At 41.2% G+C, this 21,792-nt stretch overlaps 1 protein-coding gene across 11 annotated transcripts in view; it reads right to left on the reverse strand.

Moving 5' to 3' along the window:
- MAP2K5 (mitogen-activated protein kinase kinase 5) overlaps positions 1-21,792 on the reverse strand; it is a 277,056-nt gene that overhangs the window by 225,975 nt on the left and 29,289 nt on the right. For all 11 annotated transcript variants that reach the window (XM_045449315.1, XM_045449319.1, XM_045449320.1 and 8 more), the window contains exons 4-6: positions 11,928-11,997; positions 6,908-6,948; positions 5,869-5,936 (exon numbers count right to left, since the gene is read on the reverse strand). In XM_045449315.1, coding sequence (XP_045305271.1) covers positions 5,869-5,936; positions 6,908-6,948; positions 11,928-11,997 — 179 coding nt within the window. The remainder of the gene's footprint in view (positions 1-5,868; positions 5,937-6,907; positions 6,949-11,927; positions 11,998-21,792) is intronic.

Below are 21,792 nucleotides of genomic sequence, written 5' to 3' on the forward strand. Positions count from 1 at the left end.
AGCTTTATTATGATTTATGCCCACAGATCCCCACCCAGTTAGAGTGGTGTACAAAATAACATCTCATGTCATCAATGTTCTAATTGGAAATGTAAAGCTTGTTAACTCTATTCTTTTTTTTTTTTAATTTTTTTTAACGTTTATTTATTTTTGAGAGAGAGAGACAGAGACAGAGACAGAGCATGAGCGGGGGAGGGGCAGAGAGAGAAGGAGACACAGAATCCAAAGCAGGCTCCAGGCTCCGAGCTGTCAGCACAGAGCCCGACGCAGGGCTCAAAAGAACCCATAAGCTGTGAGATCATGACTTGAGCCGAAGTCAGACGCCCAACTGATTGAGCCACCCAGGGGCCCCTTGTAACTCTATTCTTTATCTATTCTAACCCTCTATCCATCTACCAAATTAACTCTCTTCCCTCGTGCTAGTTACCTGTATAGATGCCTTTCTTTCCACCACACACTCTCCAAGACTGGGAGATCCCTGAGAACATGGACCACATCTAGATCACCTCTTTTCCACTCCCTTCCCATCCTTGAACCCAGCCAGGGACGTGGCACGTGCTAAGAATTTGATAAATGGTGGCCTTGGTTCTGGTTGTGATTTATTATACGGCAGTCACAGACACACATACACACACATGCATTTGGTACCTTGAGTAAGTTATACTTGATAAAGATCTCAGGCTTCATGTCTGACCACACTTGCTATTTCAAGTTATGACTACTCTTCTTTCTAAATACTTCTTAAACTTCTGCTATGGTCAAATGCAGACTATGGAGCAACAGTCCCTACTTTCTCCAGATTTTACAAAACATGCCTTCAACCAAGGATTCTAAACTTTAATAATGTCCTCCCAAGTCTAAGAATTCTATCCTGAAGTGGCAGTTAAGAATTTTGTAGAATGATAGGGCGCCTGGGTGGCTCAGTCAGTTGAGCGTCTGACTCTTGGTTGCGGTTCAGGTCATGATCTCACACTTCGTGAGACTGAGCCCCATGCCAGGCTCTGCGCTGACAGCCTGGAGTCTGCTTGGGATTCCCTCTCTCTCCCTCACTCTCTCCCCCTCTCTTGCTCGTGTTCTCTCTCTCTCAGAAATAAAATACACGTTAAAAAAATTTTAATAAAATAAAAAAAAAAAGAACTTTGTAAAATGAGACTAAGGCAGAAATATGTATCAAACAATAAACTACCAAAATCAATCCAGTTAAGAAAATAATAATAGCAGCTCTCATTTACTGCATGATTACCATGTGCCAGGCATGGTGCTAAATGCCATTAGTCATTATCCTGATTTAATCCTCACAATAACTATAGCCCTGTGGGAATAATTTATAAAGGAAACAAAGGTTCAGGCCTTGCTCATTCTGTCTCTCTCTCTCTCTCTCTCTCTCTCTCACACACACACACACACACATATTTTTTTCCCCTGGGGAACACTTAGACCCCTTGTATTCCCACAGATGACTCCCAATTTAACAGTTACAATTATTGTAAAAACAGAAATAACAAAACAATGTCTAGGCAATGTTTCTCCACAGATACTCCATCATGTCACACAACTTGAAATAATAACATTTTGGGGCGCCTGGGTGGCGCAGTCGGTTAAGCGTCCGACTTCAGCCAGGTCACGATCTCGCGGTCCGTGAGTTCGAGCCCCGCGTCGGGCTCTGGGCTGATGGCTCAGAGCCTGGAGCCTGTTTCCGATTCTGTGTCTCCCTCTCTCTCTGCCCCTCCCCCGTTCATGCTCTGTCTCTCTCTGTCCCAAAAATAAATAAACGTTGAAAAAAAAATTAAAAAAAAAAAAAAAAAAAGAAATAATAACATTTTGATTCAATGCATTTACAAAGCACCTTTCATCCAAGAAACAAAACGTGATTCCTTAATACAGCTTCATCAGTCTTCCTAACACTGGAGGTAGATAGATGAAAGTTTAAGCATCCCAATTTTATAGAAGGAGGGAGCCAAGATATTTAGGAAAGGCCTTGACTTGGCAGTGGAACCTGCATTCAGTAATTATGGCCAAGGAACACCATGTGGATTAGTAAGGTCATTTTAACAGTCACCCACCTAAGGCAAAGACCACTTCATGCTTTGAAAGTAATGGAGGAGAATGCTGATTTCATCCATTATGCCAATGTCTGACTACAAACTTGGTCTCAATAAAAAAAAAAAAAAAAATTCTGGAAATTTCTTTGTGCCTCAGTTTACTCAGTATTTTGTTTATCTGTATAGTCACGGTGACTTAGATTATCCAAAAATCACTTTTCAAAACATCTTAAAATTTAAATGTGATGTTATTGCAACCTTGGTATGACACTTTAAGAGGGACACTGAGATATCTAAAGAAGAAGAAATGGGTGAGGAGACTAGAAATAAGGTAACAGAGAGGCTGAATGAGTTGGGAGAATTCAATTCAGAGACAAGACTTAGAGGGAATATAAATCTGTTCATCCACTCATTCATTCAAGCATTGTTGACCATCTCCTATGTGCCAAACATCACACTGGGAATTGGGAATTCAATAATGAATATGCTGTAGTCACTGCCCTCCAAGAGTACAGAATTTACTGGGGGACAGAAGTGACCATAAGACAATGTGCTAACTGCCACAGTAAAAGCAAGCACCAGGGGATTGGGGAAATTACAGAGTGGGTACCTGGTGTTGACTACGATGTGGGCAATCACCAGGGATGGTTTCCAGAAGAAGGTAAAGCTCTGTTCTTCAAATCGGCCAAGTTGGCCAGACTGAAGGTGAAGAAGGGGAGGAAAAGAGGAGGAAAGCAAGAAGGGCCAGGAGTGAGAGAAAACATGATCCACTGAGGGCTCCATGCATTCCTCAGCAAAGCTGGAATGTCAAGCAGGAAGGGGTCAAGTGGGCAGGGGACTTAAATGTGAGAGCCCAATGCTCACCTGTAGCCAAGGTTACACACTGTCCTGAAAGTTTTAAGGAGCAGCAGTCGGCCCTAAAGGGGGAATGATGGGCTCAGAATGCATGTTGGCAAGATCACTGTGGCTGCAGCGTGGAGGAGGGACTGCACATGGCAAGACTGTGGCTGTGGCCGTGATCTACAGAGCCCAAACTGCCTTGGCAGCAACGGGGGTATTGGCCAGTGGACAGACTCCAGCATGACAGAAGGCAGACCTACAGGTGTAGGGACTGACTACATGTGGCTCTGAGGGAGGCCCAGGAGGCAGTGAAAGATGACTGGCAAGTTAGCCACTGGGTGGGTGTGGGAGAATTTGCTGAGACAGGAAACCTACAAGTAGTATGTTTGGAGGGAAGACGATGGGAAGAGCTACCTAGAAGAGGAAACAGCCCTGCTCTGAGGGCCAAACGAAATCTTTACAAGTGGGTGCTAAAGGGAGACCCATCTCGGCTCATGACAAAGAATGTTCTAAGACAGAGCTATGTGAAAATGGAAGGGGCTGCCATGGCCAATAAAATGCATTCACGCTGTGAGGGATATTCAGGAAGTGCCTGGATGACCATTTGGCAAGGGCTGGGGAATCAAGCATCGAAACAGAGCTGGATTAGATTGGTGCTCCTCTGACTCACACAGCACAGGCAGAGGGTCTTTTACAAACAGAGCCGGACATCTGATGCTCACCAATGACAATACAAAAACGAAAACTAAAACAGAGGGCCCTGCCGACGTGGCCCATCCTGTCCCCTTCTCTCTGATCACTCCAATGTTCTTTTCCCCTCTCTCCACACTCGCCCAATCAGTATCCCTCCCTGGGCTCCAGCCAGACTGGCCTACTTATGAACACACCGAACAGGCCTTCCACAGACGCTCTCCCCTCCCTGTGAAATGCCCTTTGCTGGCTCTTGATGTGGCTAGGCCCTTCCCATCCTCCAGGCCTCTCAGAATGTTACTCTCCTCCGGAGAGTCTTCCCTGAACATGCTGTCTAAATCTAAACATATTCCTGCCCAGTGCTCTCTCTCCAAAACCTGCTTGCTTCCTTCATAACACTAATTATAAAGTGTGATTATCTGTATTTGTTTGGGTTTCTTTTCCCCCTGTATGTCCATTAGATAGCAAGCTCTAGAGGGTAAGGACTACATTGTATTTCTCGTGCATAGGACAATACCTACTCAACAGGTGACACTCAATAAATACTTTTGATTAGTTGTCAACGTGGGACAGAGAACATGGCCAATGCAGGGTGGCATATTAAAATCTATAGCAGGTCTCTTTCAAACTGCATTCCTCCCATGACAGAAGTCACTGCCGGAGGAGACCACCATCACTAGGTAGGAGGCTGTCACATCCCTAAGGAAAGATACTACAACAAAAGGCTGAGAACTACTAAATCAGATAGTCTCCAAAATTCTGTCCAACGTGAAAATTTTATGATACTCTGTGAATATACACTGTAGTTCTTTAAAAACCAAGCTAATTTACTCCTATTGTTAGAGCCAAATCTCAGAGAACTTGAAAAGTTATCCTGCCCCTTCTCTGCCTTCCCATTTTTTTTTCAACTCTGTCTTGCTTTTTATACCATGATGAAATGGAACCCAAAACACCAGAGAAAGTCCTTGTTTTTCCTCAAGGCTCATGGTGGGTCTGTCTGAACAACAACTTTTCTGGAAATAGTGGCAAAATTAAATGCTCAGCCTTCTTTGACCTGAGCATAACAAGTGACCCTCAGCCCCGGGCTTCCACTAAGCTGCAGGTATCGCCTGGCAGGGCCAAGCCCTAGAATGAGAACTAAAGACCTACCCCTTGTGACCACAAGACAGAGGATCCGCTAGTGGATAACGTGGTTGAGTGCATTTTAAGACAGAATGAATTGTTTAAGAAGAAAACACACTTTAAAAGTAGTGTGCTCACAGCAGGAAAGCTGGTAACCATAATAAAGCAATCAAGGAAGCGACTTCTGAGGAGGAGACAGGAGGGTAAAAAGAGAGTCAGAAGGAGAGACTTTAAATTACCTACAGTTAAAGCCCTCTGGCAAAAGAACCAGGACTCTGGGTTAAGGAGGCAGACAGAAGGAAGAGGAGAAACCTAAACTATACCTCAGCCAATAAACAGCTGTGCGATACTGGTGACAGCTCTACACTTAGAAAAGCCTGGGACAGAGTGGAAGGGTCTTCTGGCTCAATGCCGGCTTTCCAGTCACCAGCGTGAACAGGTACACCCAGAGAAATCGCCTCCACAGTATCATCCTCAAGTACAGTAATGTGAGGTGCACTCGCTGAATAACTGAATATATAACCAAAATGACCTAGAACTCTATCAGCTTGAGCAGGTTGCTCCTTCCACTTGAGGACCGTGATGATCAGAAGCAACGCTCTGAAAAGGCACTCAAGTCTTTGGTATCCCCACAGCAGTGTAGGGTGCTGTTAGCATGAATGAGTCAAAATTATCTTCCTTCTGCAATAGCTTCAATATTCTGTATGACCAAAGATACAAGAAGAGCAACATGGCTGGTCAGTTTAAGTTCCACCACTTCACTCTCTCCCTGCCTCTTTCTGGTGAAGAGGTCAGTGGACAACAATGCTGCCAAAAGACAGACAATCAAGAAAAAAATGGTAGGCGTTACACAATTTACCCAACCAGATCGTCAAGGCACGGAAGGCACTGAAGTCAAAGGCACTGAATTCTCTGTGAAATTTGAAGACTGAAGGCACACCATTCCACAGACCAAAATTATGAGTTTAAAATGCCTCATTCCATCTTCCTCGGTGAGGTCCTTTCTCTGCAGTCAACACGTAGCTATGGTTACCCAACTGGTCAAATTTCTTTTTAGCCACGTACACATTCGTATGGTCTTATAGAAGAGAGGTGTCATCCCACAAGCCTCATCCCCACCCCCAGCTCTGTAGATAAGCATGCTCATGGGCACACTTCACTTGCTTGCTCTCACCTATTGCTTGGAAGTGAATCCGGGACAGCTGGGCTGCCGTGTTGAGAGGGTCCAGCCCGGGTATTCACCTACAAGGAAAGAAAGAATCTCGATCAGTCTTGTGTTCCGAGGACACAGTTCCAATTAACCTATAATTTGCCACAAATTTCTCATTTCACTATGAAGGTTAATTAGCTTGTTGCTAGACAGACCCACGGTTGGAGTCTACTCGGTATATAGGTTACAGAACGGTACAACCCGTATGTTACATAATATACTTTTCCTGTTGTCATTCAAATACCTAAATGGTGTTGAAAAAAAGGAGAGATAAATGGGAAAATTGCAATTCACTCTCCAGAACTGAATTCAATTCACTGTTTTGTTTTGTTTCATATACAAAACAATATGTTCAAAAAAGAACATGAAGAATACATCCCGAGGTTAGTAGTGAACCTCACGTTTTCATACCCTTCCAGCTCTAAAACCAAACAGAACACTGCAGAATGTTTCCTATTCACTGAAAAACGAGGTCCAAATAATCAATTATAAAATGCTTGAATCTAATACAATAGCCAGCTTTTCTTTCAAATGTGAAGCTGTAAGCAGAAATCCAGAATTCAAAAGACAAAGAACAATGAAAAGACATCAAATAAATATATGTTTCTAGCATAAATATGTCAAAAGAAGAGGAGGGTATTCTGTGTGCAATATGCTTAGGTGCTTAATTAATCACTGAAATGAAGTCTGTATTTTCACGCAAATAAATCTTTGTGGACAACAGTGCTCAGAATCATCCTGAAGAAACGGATCCACAAAATGATTCAAAATAATAAAAAAAAAATGTGGCCCCCCAAAAGCCTTCTATCCAAATATGTACACATATTGAGCAAATACTACAGATGAATCCCCCTCCACATCCCCTTTGGAAAAAAAAAAAAAAAAAAAAAAAGGATCGCTTGTCAGAGCTTGAGAAAGTGCAGTTTTATTTGACATTTCAATAAGTGGAACACAGCATTACAAATCCATCTAACTTTACTGAAACAATTATTGAAATTCGTACCTTCAGGCCATGTATGTTCCGTTCCCCAGGAGGCTTGCAGGCTGAAACAGTAATTGACTAAATTGTAGAACACATCAGGGCCATTTACAAATTTGCTCAAAATGAATCGTTTAAAAAGAAATGAGGGTGACACCAAAATTAGCAGAGAGAAATGATTGAAAAGTGGCTCCCAAGACCCAAAGTGGGAATTATGAACCAAGGTTTTTAACTTGCAGGAGTGAGCATTTATAAATGCAAAGAGCTTTCTGACACCACCTCATATAAATTCCAATTTCTGCTTAAAACATATAAAAATCAAGTTAACTGAGCTAAAATGATTAGATTCCTTTCATAATTCAAATTTCTGCAATCTTTCCTCAACTCCATTACATTGTATATCTGCTATCACTTAAACTACTTTGAAAATAGCTAGGGTTTTTTCTTTGAGGGGGGATGGTGGGAGGTTGGAGAAGGGTCTTTTAATGCCAGAAAGATGTTCAGAGACTCTAAAATGGAATATTCAAGTTTGAATACCAGTTTGCACAGCAATAATTAGTCAAATTTGTTAAAATACAAGGATATCACTAATTTTACTGCATTTTTTGCAAATCTTGACATCTTCTAATATTTAAGTCTAATGATAGAGCAGTGCCAGGAAAAATATTAATTTCCCGACACCACCAGGATGTACAGGTTAGTACTCTTCCAATTCAGCAAATGCTTCTTCATCAAATGTTAGAAATACAAAAGCATCCTGCCCATTTTATAGGCTGCTTCCATCTGAAAGCTATGGGTGCCCTACATGTTGTATGTTGAGGGACTGTCAATTTTGATTGATTGTTTGGGAAGGATGAATTTGATTTTTTTTCCTCCTCCCTCAGATGTACATGTATTTCTCCTCTGTTTCTGACAACAAGAAATAAAACTGTTTAATAAGAAGATGTGGGTAATAATTACAAAGCGTATCAATTGTTTTAATTGTGTATATTTTTAGTACATTCAAATTTATTATGTTACTCTCCAATATATCTAAGCCTTAATAAAGAATTTTTATTTTTCTAAAATACATTAAAATTAGGACTCCAAATCTTTTCTCCATAAAATGGAAATTAACTTTTTGAACAAAACAAAAGTCACATACATTTGATGCCTGATCCTTGAGGGAACAATACTTCCTAAGACAACACTTCAGAGTATTTCCACTTAAGAACCCAGTACATTCATAAATTTCATTTAATAAGAAAGTGGCTAAGGAATCAGAGACAGGTGTCAATCTTACGTATTACCTAAACATGTGCCTCAGTACTCAACTGGCTTCTCAAATCTTCATGACTGGAAATCTAAACAATATTCAAAAAAACCCAGTAACCTCGTATTTCCTAAAGTTATGGAGTCAGAAGTTGCATAAAGCTAGAAAGTTTTCACAGTTATCAATATTTAACATATCTTTTAACTACAGGGAGTATAGCAATGAGCTGGGAGTTACCATCCAAGGCAAATGTCTTACTTGGAATGAGAACACTGGAGGTTAGAACAAAATCATTTTCTCCTATCTTTCTCACTTGTTCAGTCTAGAGATTCTTTGTAGCATGGGGCTTGACTGAAGAAACTAAGGTCTGGGAGGCCTCTAACCAACTAAGTATTAACCCAGTCAATCTGCCCAGTATGTCTATATCTTAATTGTCTAAGTTTGTGTAATCACATTTACCTATATAAAATATAGGTAAGTCAGAGTAGAGTGCCTGGGTGGCTCGGTCAGTTAAGCATCTGACTCTTGGTTCAGATCAGGTCATGATCCTGTGGTTTTGTGAGTTCGAGCCCCGCACTGGACTCTGTGCTGGCAGCATGGAGCTTGCTCAGGATTCTCTCTCTCCTTTCTGCCCCACCCCCACTCACAGTGTCTCTGTCTCTCTCAAAATAAATACATAAGCTTAAAAAAAATAAAAATAAAATATAGGTAAGCAAAAAGCAAGAATACAATAAACAGAGTCGTACAATAACATCCAAGAAACCATAGAGATAAGAAGACTGAATCTCATATTTAAAAAAAATTTAAATATGGGGGCACCAGGGTGTCAGTTAAGTGTCTGACTCCCGGTTTCGGCTCAGGTCACGATCTCATGGTTTGTGAGTTCAAGCCCCACATCGGGCGCCATGCTGACACTGCGGAGCCTGCTTGACATTCTCTCTCTCCCGCTCTCTCTGCCCCTCCCCTGCTCACTCTCTGTTGCTCTCTCAAAAATAAATAAACTAAAAAAAAAATTTAATATGGCCTGGAAGAACTTTATTTAATAATTTATTAGAGCCTAATAGGTCTGTTCTAGGACTACATGCGACAATCATATCTCGTATACTGTCTTCTTTTAAGTATCTTCTCCCTACAATGTACTATTCTCTACACTCTTACCAACCCCCTGCAGACTGCCTCCAAGCACACTCCATGATTATTTTCATTTATATGCCCTTCCACTTTAAGCAAATTATAATTTAAACAAAATTCTTACTCAAAAGGTATACTAACCACTTAAAGCTGTTGTGGAGTCTGAAATTATTTAATCTCTCTGAACCTACATATTCTCATCCATACAATGGAATCAGTAATACCTAATAGACAGAAATGTCAGAAAAATGAAAAATGATAACACTTAAAGGAATATTACTGCCTGAACAGAGCAGATGTCTAAAAAAAGGCTGTCACTGCCATGAGAGATGGCACAATGGTACAGACAAGAAGACTGAAAAGGACTGCTCATGAAAGAAAAGAAAAAAAAAAACTTTGAAAGATTTTGGATGAATAAGAGTAAATCTTTTATTGGAGGGGGGAAAAAACAACAAAGACCCAGAGCATTGGAACTATGATTTTCCACGTTACTGTACTAGAGTTTGCTATAACAAAAGAGTTATTATGTCAAGTAGGGAAACAATTAATGGAAATTTTCAGCTGGTAAAGTATTCTTGTGGAGAAACAATTGTGAAACTTGCCCAATTCTCCCATCGTTGAAAATAACAAGAAGCAATCTGCATCCTTGTCACTGGCCTAATGCACAGAAATGGCAACATTCCTTTTTCTTTTCTTTTTTTAATTCATTTTTAGTCTTCAGGTACAACAGAATTGGATTAATCTTAATTTTTGTTTCACAGACACTATCAATGGCCCCATTTTGTTTACTTACTTAGCTCTTTTTTTTTTTTTTTTTTAATTTTTTTTTTTTAACGTTTATTTATTTTTGGGACAGAGAGAGACAGAGCATGAACGGGGGAGGGGCAGAGAGAGAGGGAGACACAGAATCAGAAACAGGCTCCAGGCTCTGAGCCATCAGCCCAGAGCCCGACGCGGGGCTCGAACTCACGGACCGCGAGATCGTGACCTGGCTGAAGTCGGACGCCCAACCGACTACGCCACCCAGGCGCCCCAACTTACTTAGCTCTTTAATGCATTATCGTTAATAATGTGCTAAGTACTCCCAATCCCACTGCCCACCTTAACACTAGAAAAGCATTACCCTTGAACCCAGACCTTCTTGTGGGCTGGCCACATCAGCTGCCTTTGGAGACTTGATCAGTGTAAATTAGAGTCTACTGGTTAACTGAACCATTCAACTTCAGAGAGTTACAGGTAATGAAAGTCTAGAATGGTTAATTGAAAAACCCATACCATGATTATATGTACAGTATCAGTTGACAAAGATAAGATTATTTCTTTTTTTTAAATTTTTAATTAAAAAAAATTTTTTTAATATATGAAATTTATTGTCAAATTGGTTTCCATACAACACCCAGTGCTCATCCCAAAAGATGCCCTCTTCAATACCCATCACCTACCCTCCCCTCCCTCCCACCCCCCATCAACCCTCAGTTCTCAGTTTTTAAGAGTCTCTTATGCTTTGCCTCTCTCCCTCTCTAACCTCTTTTTTTTTTTTTTCCTTCCCTTCCCCCATGGGTTTCTGTTAAGTTTCTCAGGATCCACATAAGAGTGAAAACATATGGTATCTGTCTTTCTCTGTATGGCTTATTTCACTTAGCATTAAGTTATTTCTAAAAAAGTTGGACCATTTCCTTATCTGCTCCATCAGTTAAAAAAATATGAATTCCAAGTGGGGCAAGGTATCATGCGTGAAAGACTTAATGGTTTACATAATTAAACTGTTCTTCTTTACTATTATTCAAAAATTTTTAAGTTTATTTATTTATTTTGAGAGAGTGCATGCACACGAGCGTGCATGTGTGCAAGTGGGGGAGGGGCAGAGAGGGAAAGAAAGAGAATCCCAAGCAGGCTCCCCACCGTCAGCCCTGAGCCCAATCAATGTGGGGCTCAAACTCATGAACCGTGAGACCCGAGCCAAAGTTGGATGCTCAACCGGCTGAGCCACTGAGGCGCCCCTACTATTTTTCGAATTTTGAGGAAACATTAATATACAGTTGATCAATCATATCAGATAGGCGGCTAGTACTGCCAATCTAAAAGAAAAAAAGGAATATTAATTGACTTGGTGATTCACCAAAATTTACTCTCATCAGCTAATATTTTTTGGAGACTTGACAATTAAATTCCTATTTATGATGATTTTCCATTATTTGGAAAATGTCACCCCAAAAAACCAAGGACTAAACATTATCAAAATTTCTCTCCTAAAACCCCACAGTACATCTTCACTTCTGCACTAGATGAAAGCTTTCTCCTCAACAGCAGCTTTGGCTACCATCACGAGCCACAATTTATAAATATCCGAAATTAAAGTCATTCATTTGCCTTGGTTTAGAAACCATGTGGACCCCCAAAGAGTTCTTTAAGCGAATGTAAGTATGTACTTCAAAAACAAAAAACAATCTAGTTAGTTTAATTTACTCTAGTAAATTAGATATTTTATCTGCCATAACTATAATATAGCCTGCAATCCCCACGATAATGAATACTTCTTTTGTTTTTTCAAATTAAGAGCTAAACATCATGTTATGTGCATTTAAACCTTTGGAAAACATAACTGTTGATGAAACAGTTTACTGAAATAATCATTGTTGATTAGAATTTGTTCAACATTACCTCTTGGAAATATCTGCAGAGGCTCTATTAACTGTCCATTTACTTGCTGTTCCATTACTGTGGAATAATACTGCAAAGAGATTATAGAAAGAGATTACTCAGTAATGTATGAATACTGGAACAGACACTTATGGGTTGTTTAATTCATAGTACTTTTGTAAATTGCTGGTATATACATATCAGCCTTGAGAATACTTTGTCCTATTTGCACATAAAAATGACTATATTCATCATTGAAAGTCCAGTATGATGCTATCTTCCACTCTGTCATTTGTTTTTAAAAGTAAAAATGTTGATTTACTACTTGATTTCAAGAAATATTTTGAAAATGACATGTATTAAAAATGACACAAAAAGCTTTTCAGTGGAAACTTCTCAAATTGCTTCTTGTTCTTTTCTCTGGGTTTTTGCAAAGCAAAATGAAGACACTTCCCACCTAGCCTGGACCTGTGTGCCCGGCAGATCAAAGATTATACATATTTGTGTTAAAAATGTACACACGACGGGAATCTAAATCATAGACTGTGGAAAAAGCAAACAAGGTATGACCTATCCAAAGATGACAGGATTAATATGACAGAAAGGTAGCTCAGTTTTAAGCAAACATACCTTTCATGCTTCAGTCTTTTAAACACTTTAGCACAGATCAAATTTCACTTTAAAATTCTGGGCACGAAACATAAAGTTCCAAGTGAAAAAGCTTTCACACTCCTTCATAAACACAAATTCATTCACCAGGTTATATTATGGTCTGATTCCCATTTTCCTTAATTTGCTAATTGGTGAGCGTATGTCCACCGAACTTGGAGACGGCTTCTGTGCCCTCACTTCTTTTACCACGTGACAAATAACAAAGTAGAAAATGTCAACGATGAAAACAACTGATTTTGTGTTTTGTGGGTTGTCACACACAGAGCAGAACTCTCCTTTCATTCTTGCCGTTTCTATATTAAAACCACATACACGTTATGTAACTGCCACATTTGGGAGAAATTCTTCCTTGATAATCATTACTTGCTGACATTCCAAAAAAGTCTTCTTTAGAAGACACAGACACACATCTTCCTAGTGCTTTTACGTACGTTAAAATCATTACAAAATCAAGGGTTTTGTTTCTGTTTTTGTTTTTTTTACAAAATAAAGGGAATTATGTGATTCTACATCATCTTGGGAATCACAAGTTAATCATCTAAGGCTCTTTGTCCTGAAAACAAACAAAGTGAAGTGAATTTTTGATAGCTGTGGGCTGATACAAGTGTATCCTCCTCTCCAAGGGCTTTCAAACTGTAAAGGAAACTGATCCTCTCCTTCTGTGGACGTAGAAGCCTAGATACACACGCCATAAACATGTGTGACACACGCTCTGGAATACATACCAAGGCGAATGTCATTCAGGAGACTATATTCCTTAAAACCACAGAAATAAACCGCTCGCCATTACTCAAACAGTGATGACAAGTAAATGAAATATCAATCATGTAGGCTGTCAACCTTTTGGGACAGCAATAACTGTTAACAAGTAGTCTGGAAAAATTGTCCAAAAATGACTTGTCCTCGGCACACAAGTATTTGAGGTTTCCATGGAAAATTAAGATGCCAGTGGCTATTTGGAACATTGCTCAGGTATTCTTTTTAATGGGAAATTTGCCGGTTATTGATCCACAGCATGTACCCCCTTGGTTCTGGAAGGCTGCAAGCAACTTTCCAATCAGTGGCTGTCAAAAAAATTACTGCCTTTTTATACTGATACAAGACAACAGCAGTGGCGGTGTTCTCCTATAGTTAATGCTTTTCTTTAATTAACTGCTATGTACAATAGGTTAGTAATTTCAGTTACTACTTCACTACAGTCCTAGAAATCAAAACGAATAAAATATCTTTATGCTTTGTCTAACAAATTAATTATAGAGTTGTCTGAAACTGGTGCTTGGGGTCAAGTTTGAAAACAAATAACCTCAAATGTAAAGGGTCAGAACAGGTGCAACGCATTTTTTCCTACTATAAAACCTTGCATGCATGAAATTGACCTGTTTTCCAACTTTATTTATTTGCCTCCTAAAATAAATAAATAAATTTGGTTTCTCTTTCATTTCAGACCTGTGCCAAATCAACTGGCAAACTATACATACGTTTATAACCATTGCACAAATTTTTCGGCCACGTATAACCATCTCTTTATGCTACCTTTAACACAGTCACAGTAATGATATTAAGTGTGCCACTTGCCAGTATCTGTAAAGCAAGTAGTTAGCATTTGCTTTTTGTTTTCCACAGTTCTTCCAAATCCAAGGGACATTTTTTTTCCTGCTGAAATACTGGGTTTGATCTCTGTTTGTATTAACAGAGAATCTTGTGATCCATACAGCAAAGTAATTCAGCATCAGAAGCACACCGTGAAGGGTGGTAATTAAACCCATGGCTTGGGCCCACTCCAGACAAGCAACTCTGAGGAGCAGGCCCTGTGAGGGCCAGGGTGGGGCTGGCAAAGAGGCACCAGGCCTAAGGGCTCAGGCTGCCGCATACCGAGCGTTCTCGAAGGGACGAAGATATGGCACGGGGCCACGCGTACCTCCCGGCCCAGAGCAGTCCTGACAGGCCGTGTGTGCGCCTAGGCTGCCCAGTGAGACGAGCAAGGCACTTGGGGGACTCACAGGGCCCCAATGTGGGGAGTGTCCATTCCCCAGCACATAAGCTGGGCGAGGAAATAGTCGCCGTCCCTCGGATTACGAAGGTGCTACACAGCCAGAGGAGTGCCAGGAGACTCACTTGAAGGGCAGACGGGCTAGCACTGAAGCTGGGGAGCAAGGGGTTTCCAGATCCAGGCAATCTCTCAGTGTTTTTAGATATTCTCCTTTTAAAGAGAGCCCTTTCAATTTTGTTCTCAATAGTGATAAAATAAGCAATGACTTCTAACAGTCCAAACCAAACTGAAGAAAAAAACCCAAACAAATAAAAAGCTAAATCTTACATGCCAATTTACTTAAAAAAATTTTTTTTAATGTTTATTTATTTTTGAGAGAGAGACAGTGCACGCGGAGGAGGGGCAGTGAGAGAGAGGGAGACACAGAATCCGAAGCAGGCTCCTGGCTCTGAGCTGTCAGCACAGAGCCCGACACGGGGGCTCCAACTCACAAGCTGTGAGATCATGACCTGAACTGAAGTCAGAAGCTTAACCAACTGAGCCACCCAAGTGCCCCTATGCCAAGATACTTAACATGGCTTGGACAGCAAAGTAACAGTGACCATTTTAACATTAATGGGGGCATAATCTGAAGCTATCCAAATAACTTCCTAAACATAATCTTTATAATCCTATCCTGGCTCTTATTATCCCTAACACAGAGCTGCATATAGCAGGTGTTCAATAAATATTTACTGACTGAAATAGGGTCTAATTCTGATTCTGCTACCTAACCCTTGTTTCCTCCAAATGAGAGTAAAGATAGCTGGTCCATTATACAGGGTGGCCATGAAGTTCCAATGAAACAGCAGCAAGAGAAATTTCTGAAGGCACTTTGCCAACTGTAATGTATTCTTGGTGTTTGAGAAATTAAAAAGTAAACCTCTTACCATTGAAACAACAGCACTTTCTGAATAGAAGTGTTCCCAGTTAAAAATACAAAAATAGTTATGTGTAAAAAGTACAAAATACCGTGCTCAGACTGAGTACTTCAGCAGCAGTCATAAAACGTGTTTTCTGCTGGTGTTCCTGGCAGAATCCGCTACGCGCAGTAATTGCAGCAATAATCAATAAGCTAACGGAGTAAAAGATTAATCAGTTTTGTGATTGCTAATGGAATCTCCAGTACCAGACTCAGATTAGTTTGCGTCCCTCTGAGATGTTCCTCAAAATCCTTAAACAATTTTAATAAGGATGTGACAAAGTTTAGCACAGTTATCCAAAAATCTAATTAATTTGAAACAGAGGGCCAGATTCAACGAGGGGATAGCAAGTACAATTCTTGGCTTGTTTTGTTTGCAAGTTTATCAAACAGTGTTGCTATTTGTTATGAACCTAATTCTAATTCCAACAGCACAATTCAGTCAATAATTACAACATTTTTCGTCTTCATGGAAATCTGTCATATAAAAAACTTGAGTTCCCAAACAGCACCGTTTAATTTTACAAGGCCCAAGTTCTCTATTAAAAGAGAGACAGAGACATAGAGAGATACGCACACATACACAACAACTTATAGACCACCTACTGTGTACTAGGCTCAATACTAGCTATTTCTGTTTATTCACGTAATTTCTCACAACCCTATCCTGTTCTGCGAGTATCGTTCATGGATGAAACAAAAGGTTTATCAGTGAACAAAGGCAACAAAAATACTTCTTTTGTGTACTCAGAACATAAAATGTACGTTTACTATTTAAGAGTCCAAAGGTAAGTTACCTCTTATTTCTCATACCTCAAAACATTTAAAGAAATTGGGCTATTGGGCAGACTGCTGAGCTGGTGGGGAGAGTGGCTTCTTTAGTTACACCCTGTTTGGGTTCAGCCACATCACCGATCTTTTCACACACAGGGGACACATGGCACCGCGCTGACGGGTGACCTCTCCCTCCCTCCTCAGCACCCCCTCTGGTTTTCCTCCTCCCTCTCTGCCCACTCAACTCAGTCTCCTGTAAGTGGTTCTTTCTCCTCCCCTCCTTTAAATGCTGGAGCTCCCCACGGTTTTTCATCAACCTTCCCTTCTTATTTTATACTCTCCTTGAGTTAACTTCAGCCACTTCAAAGGTTTCAATTACCAGAGGAGTCATTGAGACTAATTAGGAGCTGATGAATCACAAATCTTTATTTCCAGCCCAAATCTCTCTCCTAAGATTCGGAACATACCAAACTGGTTATCCAGAGGCCTCTCAAATTCAACAGGTCTCTACCTTTCACACCCTCCCTCGTGCCCTAGACCCATCTTCCACCACCTGGGCTCCCTGTCTTGGTCAATGACACCACAATGACCTAGTTTCCCAAGCCAGATGGCTGCAGGTAAACCAGACCACCTCTCTTTCCTTCTTCCCCATACTTAATCAACACCAGTTTTATTAACTCTACATCTTCCTAGCTTCTCAATTCCCCAAGGCTGGGCCCTCCACAGTCTAGCCCACCTTCTTTCCCAATCTCATGTCATACCCTTCCTGCCTCCCTGTCTGTTCTACATTGAATCCCAGGTAGCTCCTCCTGAATGCACCAGCTGCCCTTACACCTGAGCCTTTGACATACTGTTCTCTCTTCCCAGTCCCTTTGTCCCAGCTTACTCCATCCAGACACCACCTTCTTCAGGAAGCTTTATCTGTCCCCAAAGCTACACCAGGTGCTCCTTCTTGTGCTCACAGAGCACCTAACACTTAAGCATATTAGAGCACTTATCACTCTCCCTGGCAATTATGAGTTTTCATATCCTCCCACATTGAACACTGTTGGCTTTTTTGTTAATCTCCCTGAATGGACCATGGGCTCCTTGAAGGAATGAACTATATGTTCACTGTACCTGCACCACCTAGCATAGCACTTGGCCACATAGCTGCTATCCCATAAGTATTTATAGTATAAAACTGGCTGTACAAATAAGTGAGCAAATCAGTGAGTGAGCTCAGGTCCTAGCTCTACGTTTACTGGTTGTGTGACCTTAAGAAAGGCACCCACTATGTGCGTCAGTAGCCTCAGCTATAAAAATAGGGACGATACCTGCCTTGCTCACCTCGTAAAGGTATTAAGATCAAATCAAAGGAAGCAGTATACGGGAAACGTTCTATAAAGTACTTGAAAAGAATCTTGAAATAGGGCACAGGGCTATGAATCTCCCACCTCCAGGCAACAGTACATAGAAGAGAAGCGTTCATAACAATAGGGTAACATAGAAACCCCTAAACAAGATCACTGTTAGACCAAGTACAGAGGCAGATTTAACTAACTGCTTATCAAGGCTGAGTCAGTGCCCCTTCCTTTCCCTCCATTACTACAGTACTATAAATAATAAAATAATTAAAAGGGTATTATAAAGAATCATGTCTATTTTTCTTCTGGAAGTTAATCACGGGCAGGGGCCCTGTCTTGTGTATTTTAGTGTCTTGTAATACCTCTTGTATCTTGCAGAGGTATTAAACTGGAGTCTATATGGGCCTTAGGAGAGCCTTCAAATTCCTGAAATTATATGTGAAACATTGCATTGTGTCAATTTTCTGGGAAGAGAATAAACAACTTCCCTCACATTTTCAAATAGGCCTGTGTCCCTAAAAACCTAAGAAGTGACACTGCACAGTGCCCAGCACCGTGCCTCACACATAAGAGTGCTCCACAAATGTTTACGGGAAGGAGGCAGACAGGAGCTGATAGAGACGTGGCAGCTAGTTTCACTGCTCATACCTCCTAACTTACTCGGTGGCACATCTTAGATATCAAATCGCATCAAATCAGGTTTATACATTATTCTTCTATACACGTAACAGAACAGTTTCCTAAACCTCTCCTTAACATACCTTCTAACAGTACAGTGTTTCAACCTATGAGGAATAAGTATGCTGGTTTTTTCCTACTAATGATAAAATTTTCACATTCCTGTTCAGTCAATACTGCAAGCATACCCCATTATAGGTAGCTCAGTCAGTAATTACAGCAATAATCAATAAACTAACCAACTATTTGCAGTCCATAGTTAATTTATTAGTTTTCCCAGTGAAGAGCCCAACAACCTGAACTCTGTTAAATGGATACAAATTCAATTAGAACACTACTTAGTGCATCCTCAGTTACACTTTCTTTTGGTTATTTCTTATACTTTACATTGAGAGGCTTTCCTTCTATGGACGCTGACCTCTTAGGAAGCACACAATTGCTCCAGCAGTCAAAAATAACATATAAAACTAATCTATGTTGAATACCAAATTAATAACTGCATTTACGGATCTGGCTTCAGATCCCCCCACTTCTCAATAGCTCACTGCCCCTGCCTTGAGGTACTACAACGTACACACGCTCTTCCTTGGACTCTAGACCAAGGGTCCCCACATGGTCGCGGACAGATTAGATGATGAGAAAGAAAATCACAATGAAAAGTCTTACAGTGGAAAGGTCAACAGGGAACAACTCTGGGGCCTATTTATAGGCTAATGTTATTGGATGGATGCATTTATTAATGATTTGGAAGTGAAAAAGACAGTAAGCTGGCCACACTTAATGATAACACTGTTTGTTTTGAATAGTAAAACCGTAAAGGACATTAGGGAGCCCCAGATGGTCTTAACAGAGGTTTGGATAGACGATGGCAGATGAACTTCAACTTGGCTAAGTTTAAGGTAATGTGTGTTGGCAGAAGGAGTTTAAATTTGTATTCAGCAATGGGTCCAAAACTTGTAGGAACCTCCTGGATGGAGCTTTCAGAGTCATCCACATGGTTAGCATGGGGCAGTGTCTACACTAACCTTTCATCTGATTTCTAGGCTGCAGCAATTCTGCTGCACTTCTAAAGAAGAAGTTTAAATACCGTAGTCCCCCCTTATCTGTGGTTTCACTTTCCGTGGTTTCAGTTACCTGTGGTCAAAGGCAGTCCGGAAACAAATGATCCTCTTTCTGACATACTGTCAGAAGGTCAATAGTAACCTAACACTAAGTCACAACGCCTACGTCATTCACCTCACTTCATCCCATCATGTAAGCATTTTATCAACTCTTGGCATCACAGGAAGCGTGAGTATAGTACAATCAGGTATTTTGAGAGAGAGAGAGAGACCACATTCACATAACTTTCACTGTAGTATATTGTTGTAACTGTTCTATTTTATTATTATTGTTGTGAATCACCTGCTATGCCTAATTTTAAATGAAACTTTACGACAGATATGTATGTATAGAAAAGACATGGTATATATAGGGCTTGGTACTATCCACAGTCACAGGACTGCACGGGGTTGGGGGGAGGGGATCCTGGATCTTATCCCCCACAGATAAGGGAATCTGCCACTTAAAACAGGATCATCAGGGGCGCCTGGGTGGCTCAGTCGGTTGAGCATCCGACTTCAGCTCAGGTCATGATCTCATGGTTTGTGAATTCAAGCCCCGTGTCGGGCTCTGTGCTGACAGCTCAGAGCCTGGAACCTGTTTCAGATTCTGTGTCCCCCTTTCTCTCTGCCCCACTCCTGCTCATGCTCTGTCTCTCTCTCTTTCAAAAATGAATAAACATAAAAAAAAAAAATTAAAACAGGATCATCAGGCCATGCAGGGAGCAGGCCAAATGTGACATTCTCTCACACTTTATTTAGCCATCCATTTCCAAGAATGCTTGATAAAGATCCAGCCTACTGCTCAACCTCTATTACTTTTTTTTTTTTTTCAACGTTTATTTATTTTTGAGACAGAGAGAGACAGAGCATGAACGGGGGAGGGGCAGAGAGAGAGGGAGACACAGAATCGGAAACAGGCTCCAGGCTCCGAGCCATCAGCCCAGAGCCCGACGCGGGGCTCGAACTCACGGACCGCGAGATCGTGACCTGGCTGAAGTCGGACGCTTAACCGACTGCGCCACCCAGGCGCCCCTCTATTACTTTTTTAAAGTTCATTTATTTTAAAAGAGAGAGAGAGACAGACAGACAGACAGCACACGAGATGAGGAGGGGCAGAGAGAGGGGAGAGAGAGAATCCCAACCAGGCTCCGCACTGTCAGCACAGAGCCCGGCATGGGACCCAACCTCACGAACCACGAGATCATGACCTGAGCCAAAACTAAGAGTTGGACACTTAACCTACTGAGCCACCCAGGTGCCCCTCAACTTCTATTAAAAAATGAATCAATAGGGGTGCCTGACTGTCTAAGTCTGTTAAGCACCCGACTCTTGATTTCAGCTCAGGTCGTGATCTCACAGTCATGAGATTGAGCCCCGCATCGGGGGGTCCTCCCTCTCCTTCTACACTTCCCCCACTTGTGCACTCGTGTGTGCGCTCACTCTCTCTCTTTCAAAAAAAATAAATAAATAAAAAGGCAGGTGGGAATGAGTAAAGAACATATAATAAGTAACAGTAACAGAGAAACCTAGAAAGAAGCAACTTGTTTTGAAATTTTCTATGACTTAAATTTATACCTTTTTGGACACATTGCCTAGATTGATAATTTACTGAATCCCTCTAACCCTACTGTGTTGTAGCATATTTACATTGATGTTTCAGATATATGTAGAAAATATCCCTCTTGTTTCCCGTAAGAATGGCCCTAAGAGAACAGAGGTTCCTTAAGAGCTGCCAACAAGGGCCTAGTCAACTGGGTATGCCCCAAGGCAGTCCGACTGCTAGAGGTCCATCATTCCCCTGCAGCCCACATCTCCTTTGAAGACAAGCTCCAAGCCAGAGCCCCCCCAAGGGGCTAACTGAGGTACCGCATGGCTCTACTGCCTCGTGCCAACTGCCTGGACACGGGACCCCAGAGGAACCAGACAGCCCATAGCCTACGCTGAGCCCTCCACGGAGATGAACTAAAGCCATGCTAATGACAAAACACTGGTGGTCCAAAGCACCCCAGAGTGCCCTGGTGGCACCCCCGCTGAGGCCTGCTTGTGCTGGCTGGAGATTTCCTTTGCTTCCAGAGCCACATCAGCCCCTTGTTCTGATGAAAACTCCAGTATGCTTCTGTTCCTCACAAGCAAAGATGCCCCAAGATACTTCACAACAGGGGCTAACGGAGCTAAATAAGCAGCTACCGCATGTTTGTCACTATTTCACAGGCATCCACATGTCCCAAGCAACACAGAGAAGGGAGTTAAAATAATCTGCCCCTGAACAAAAGTTTTATTCTTTGACTAGGATGAGAAAACAAGATATTATACAGCTTAGAGAATGTCATTTTTTAAGTTAAGAAAAAAAGTAATTTCCAAA

The sequence above is a fragment of the Leopardus geoffroyi genome, chromosome B3 (assembly GCF_018350155.1).
Source record: "Leopardus geoffroyi isolate Oge1 chromosome B3, O.geoffroyi_Oge1_pat1.0, whole genome shotgun sequence".
Taxonomy (NCBI): Eukaryota; Metazoa; Chordata; class Mammalia; order Carnivora; family Felidae; genus Leopardus; species Leopardus geoffroyi.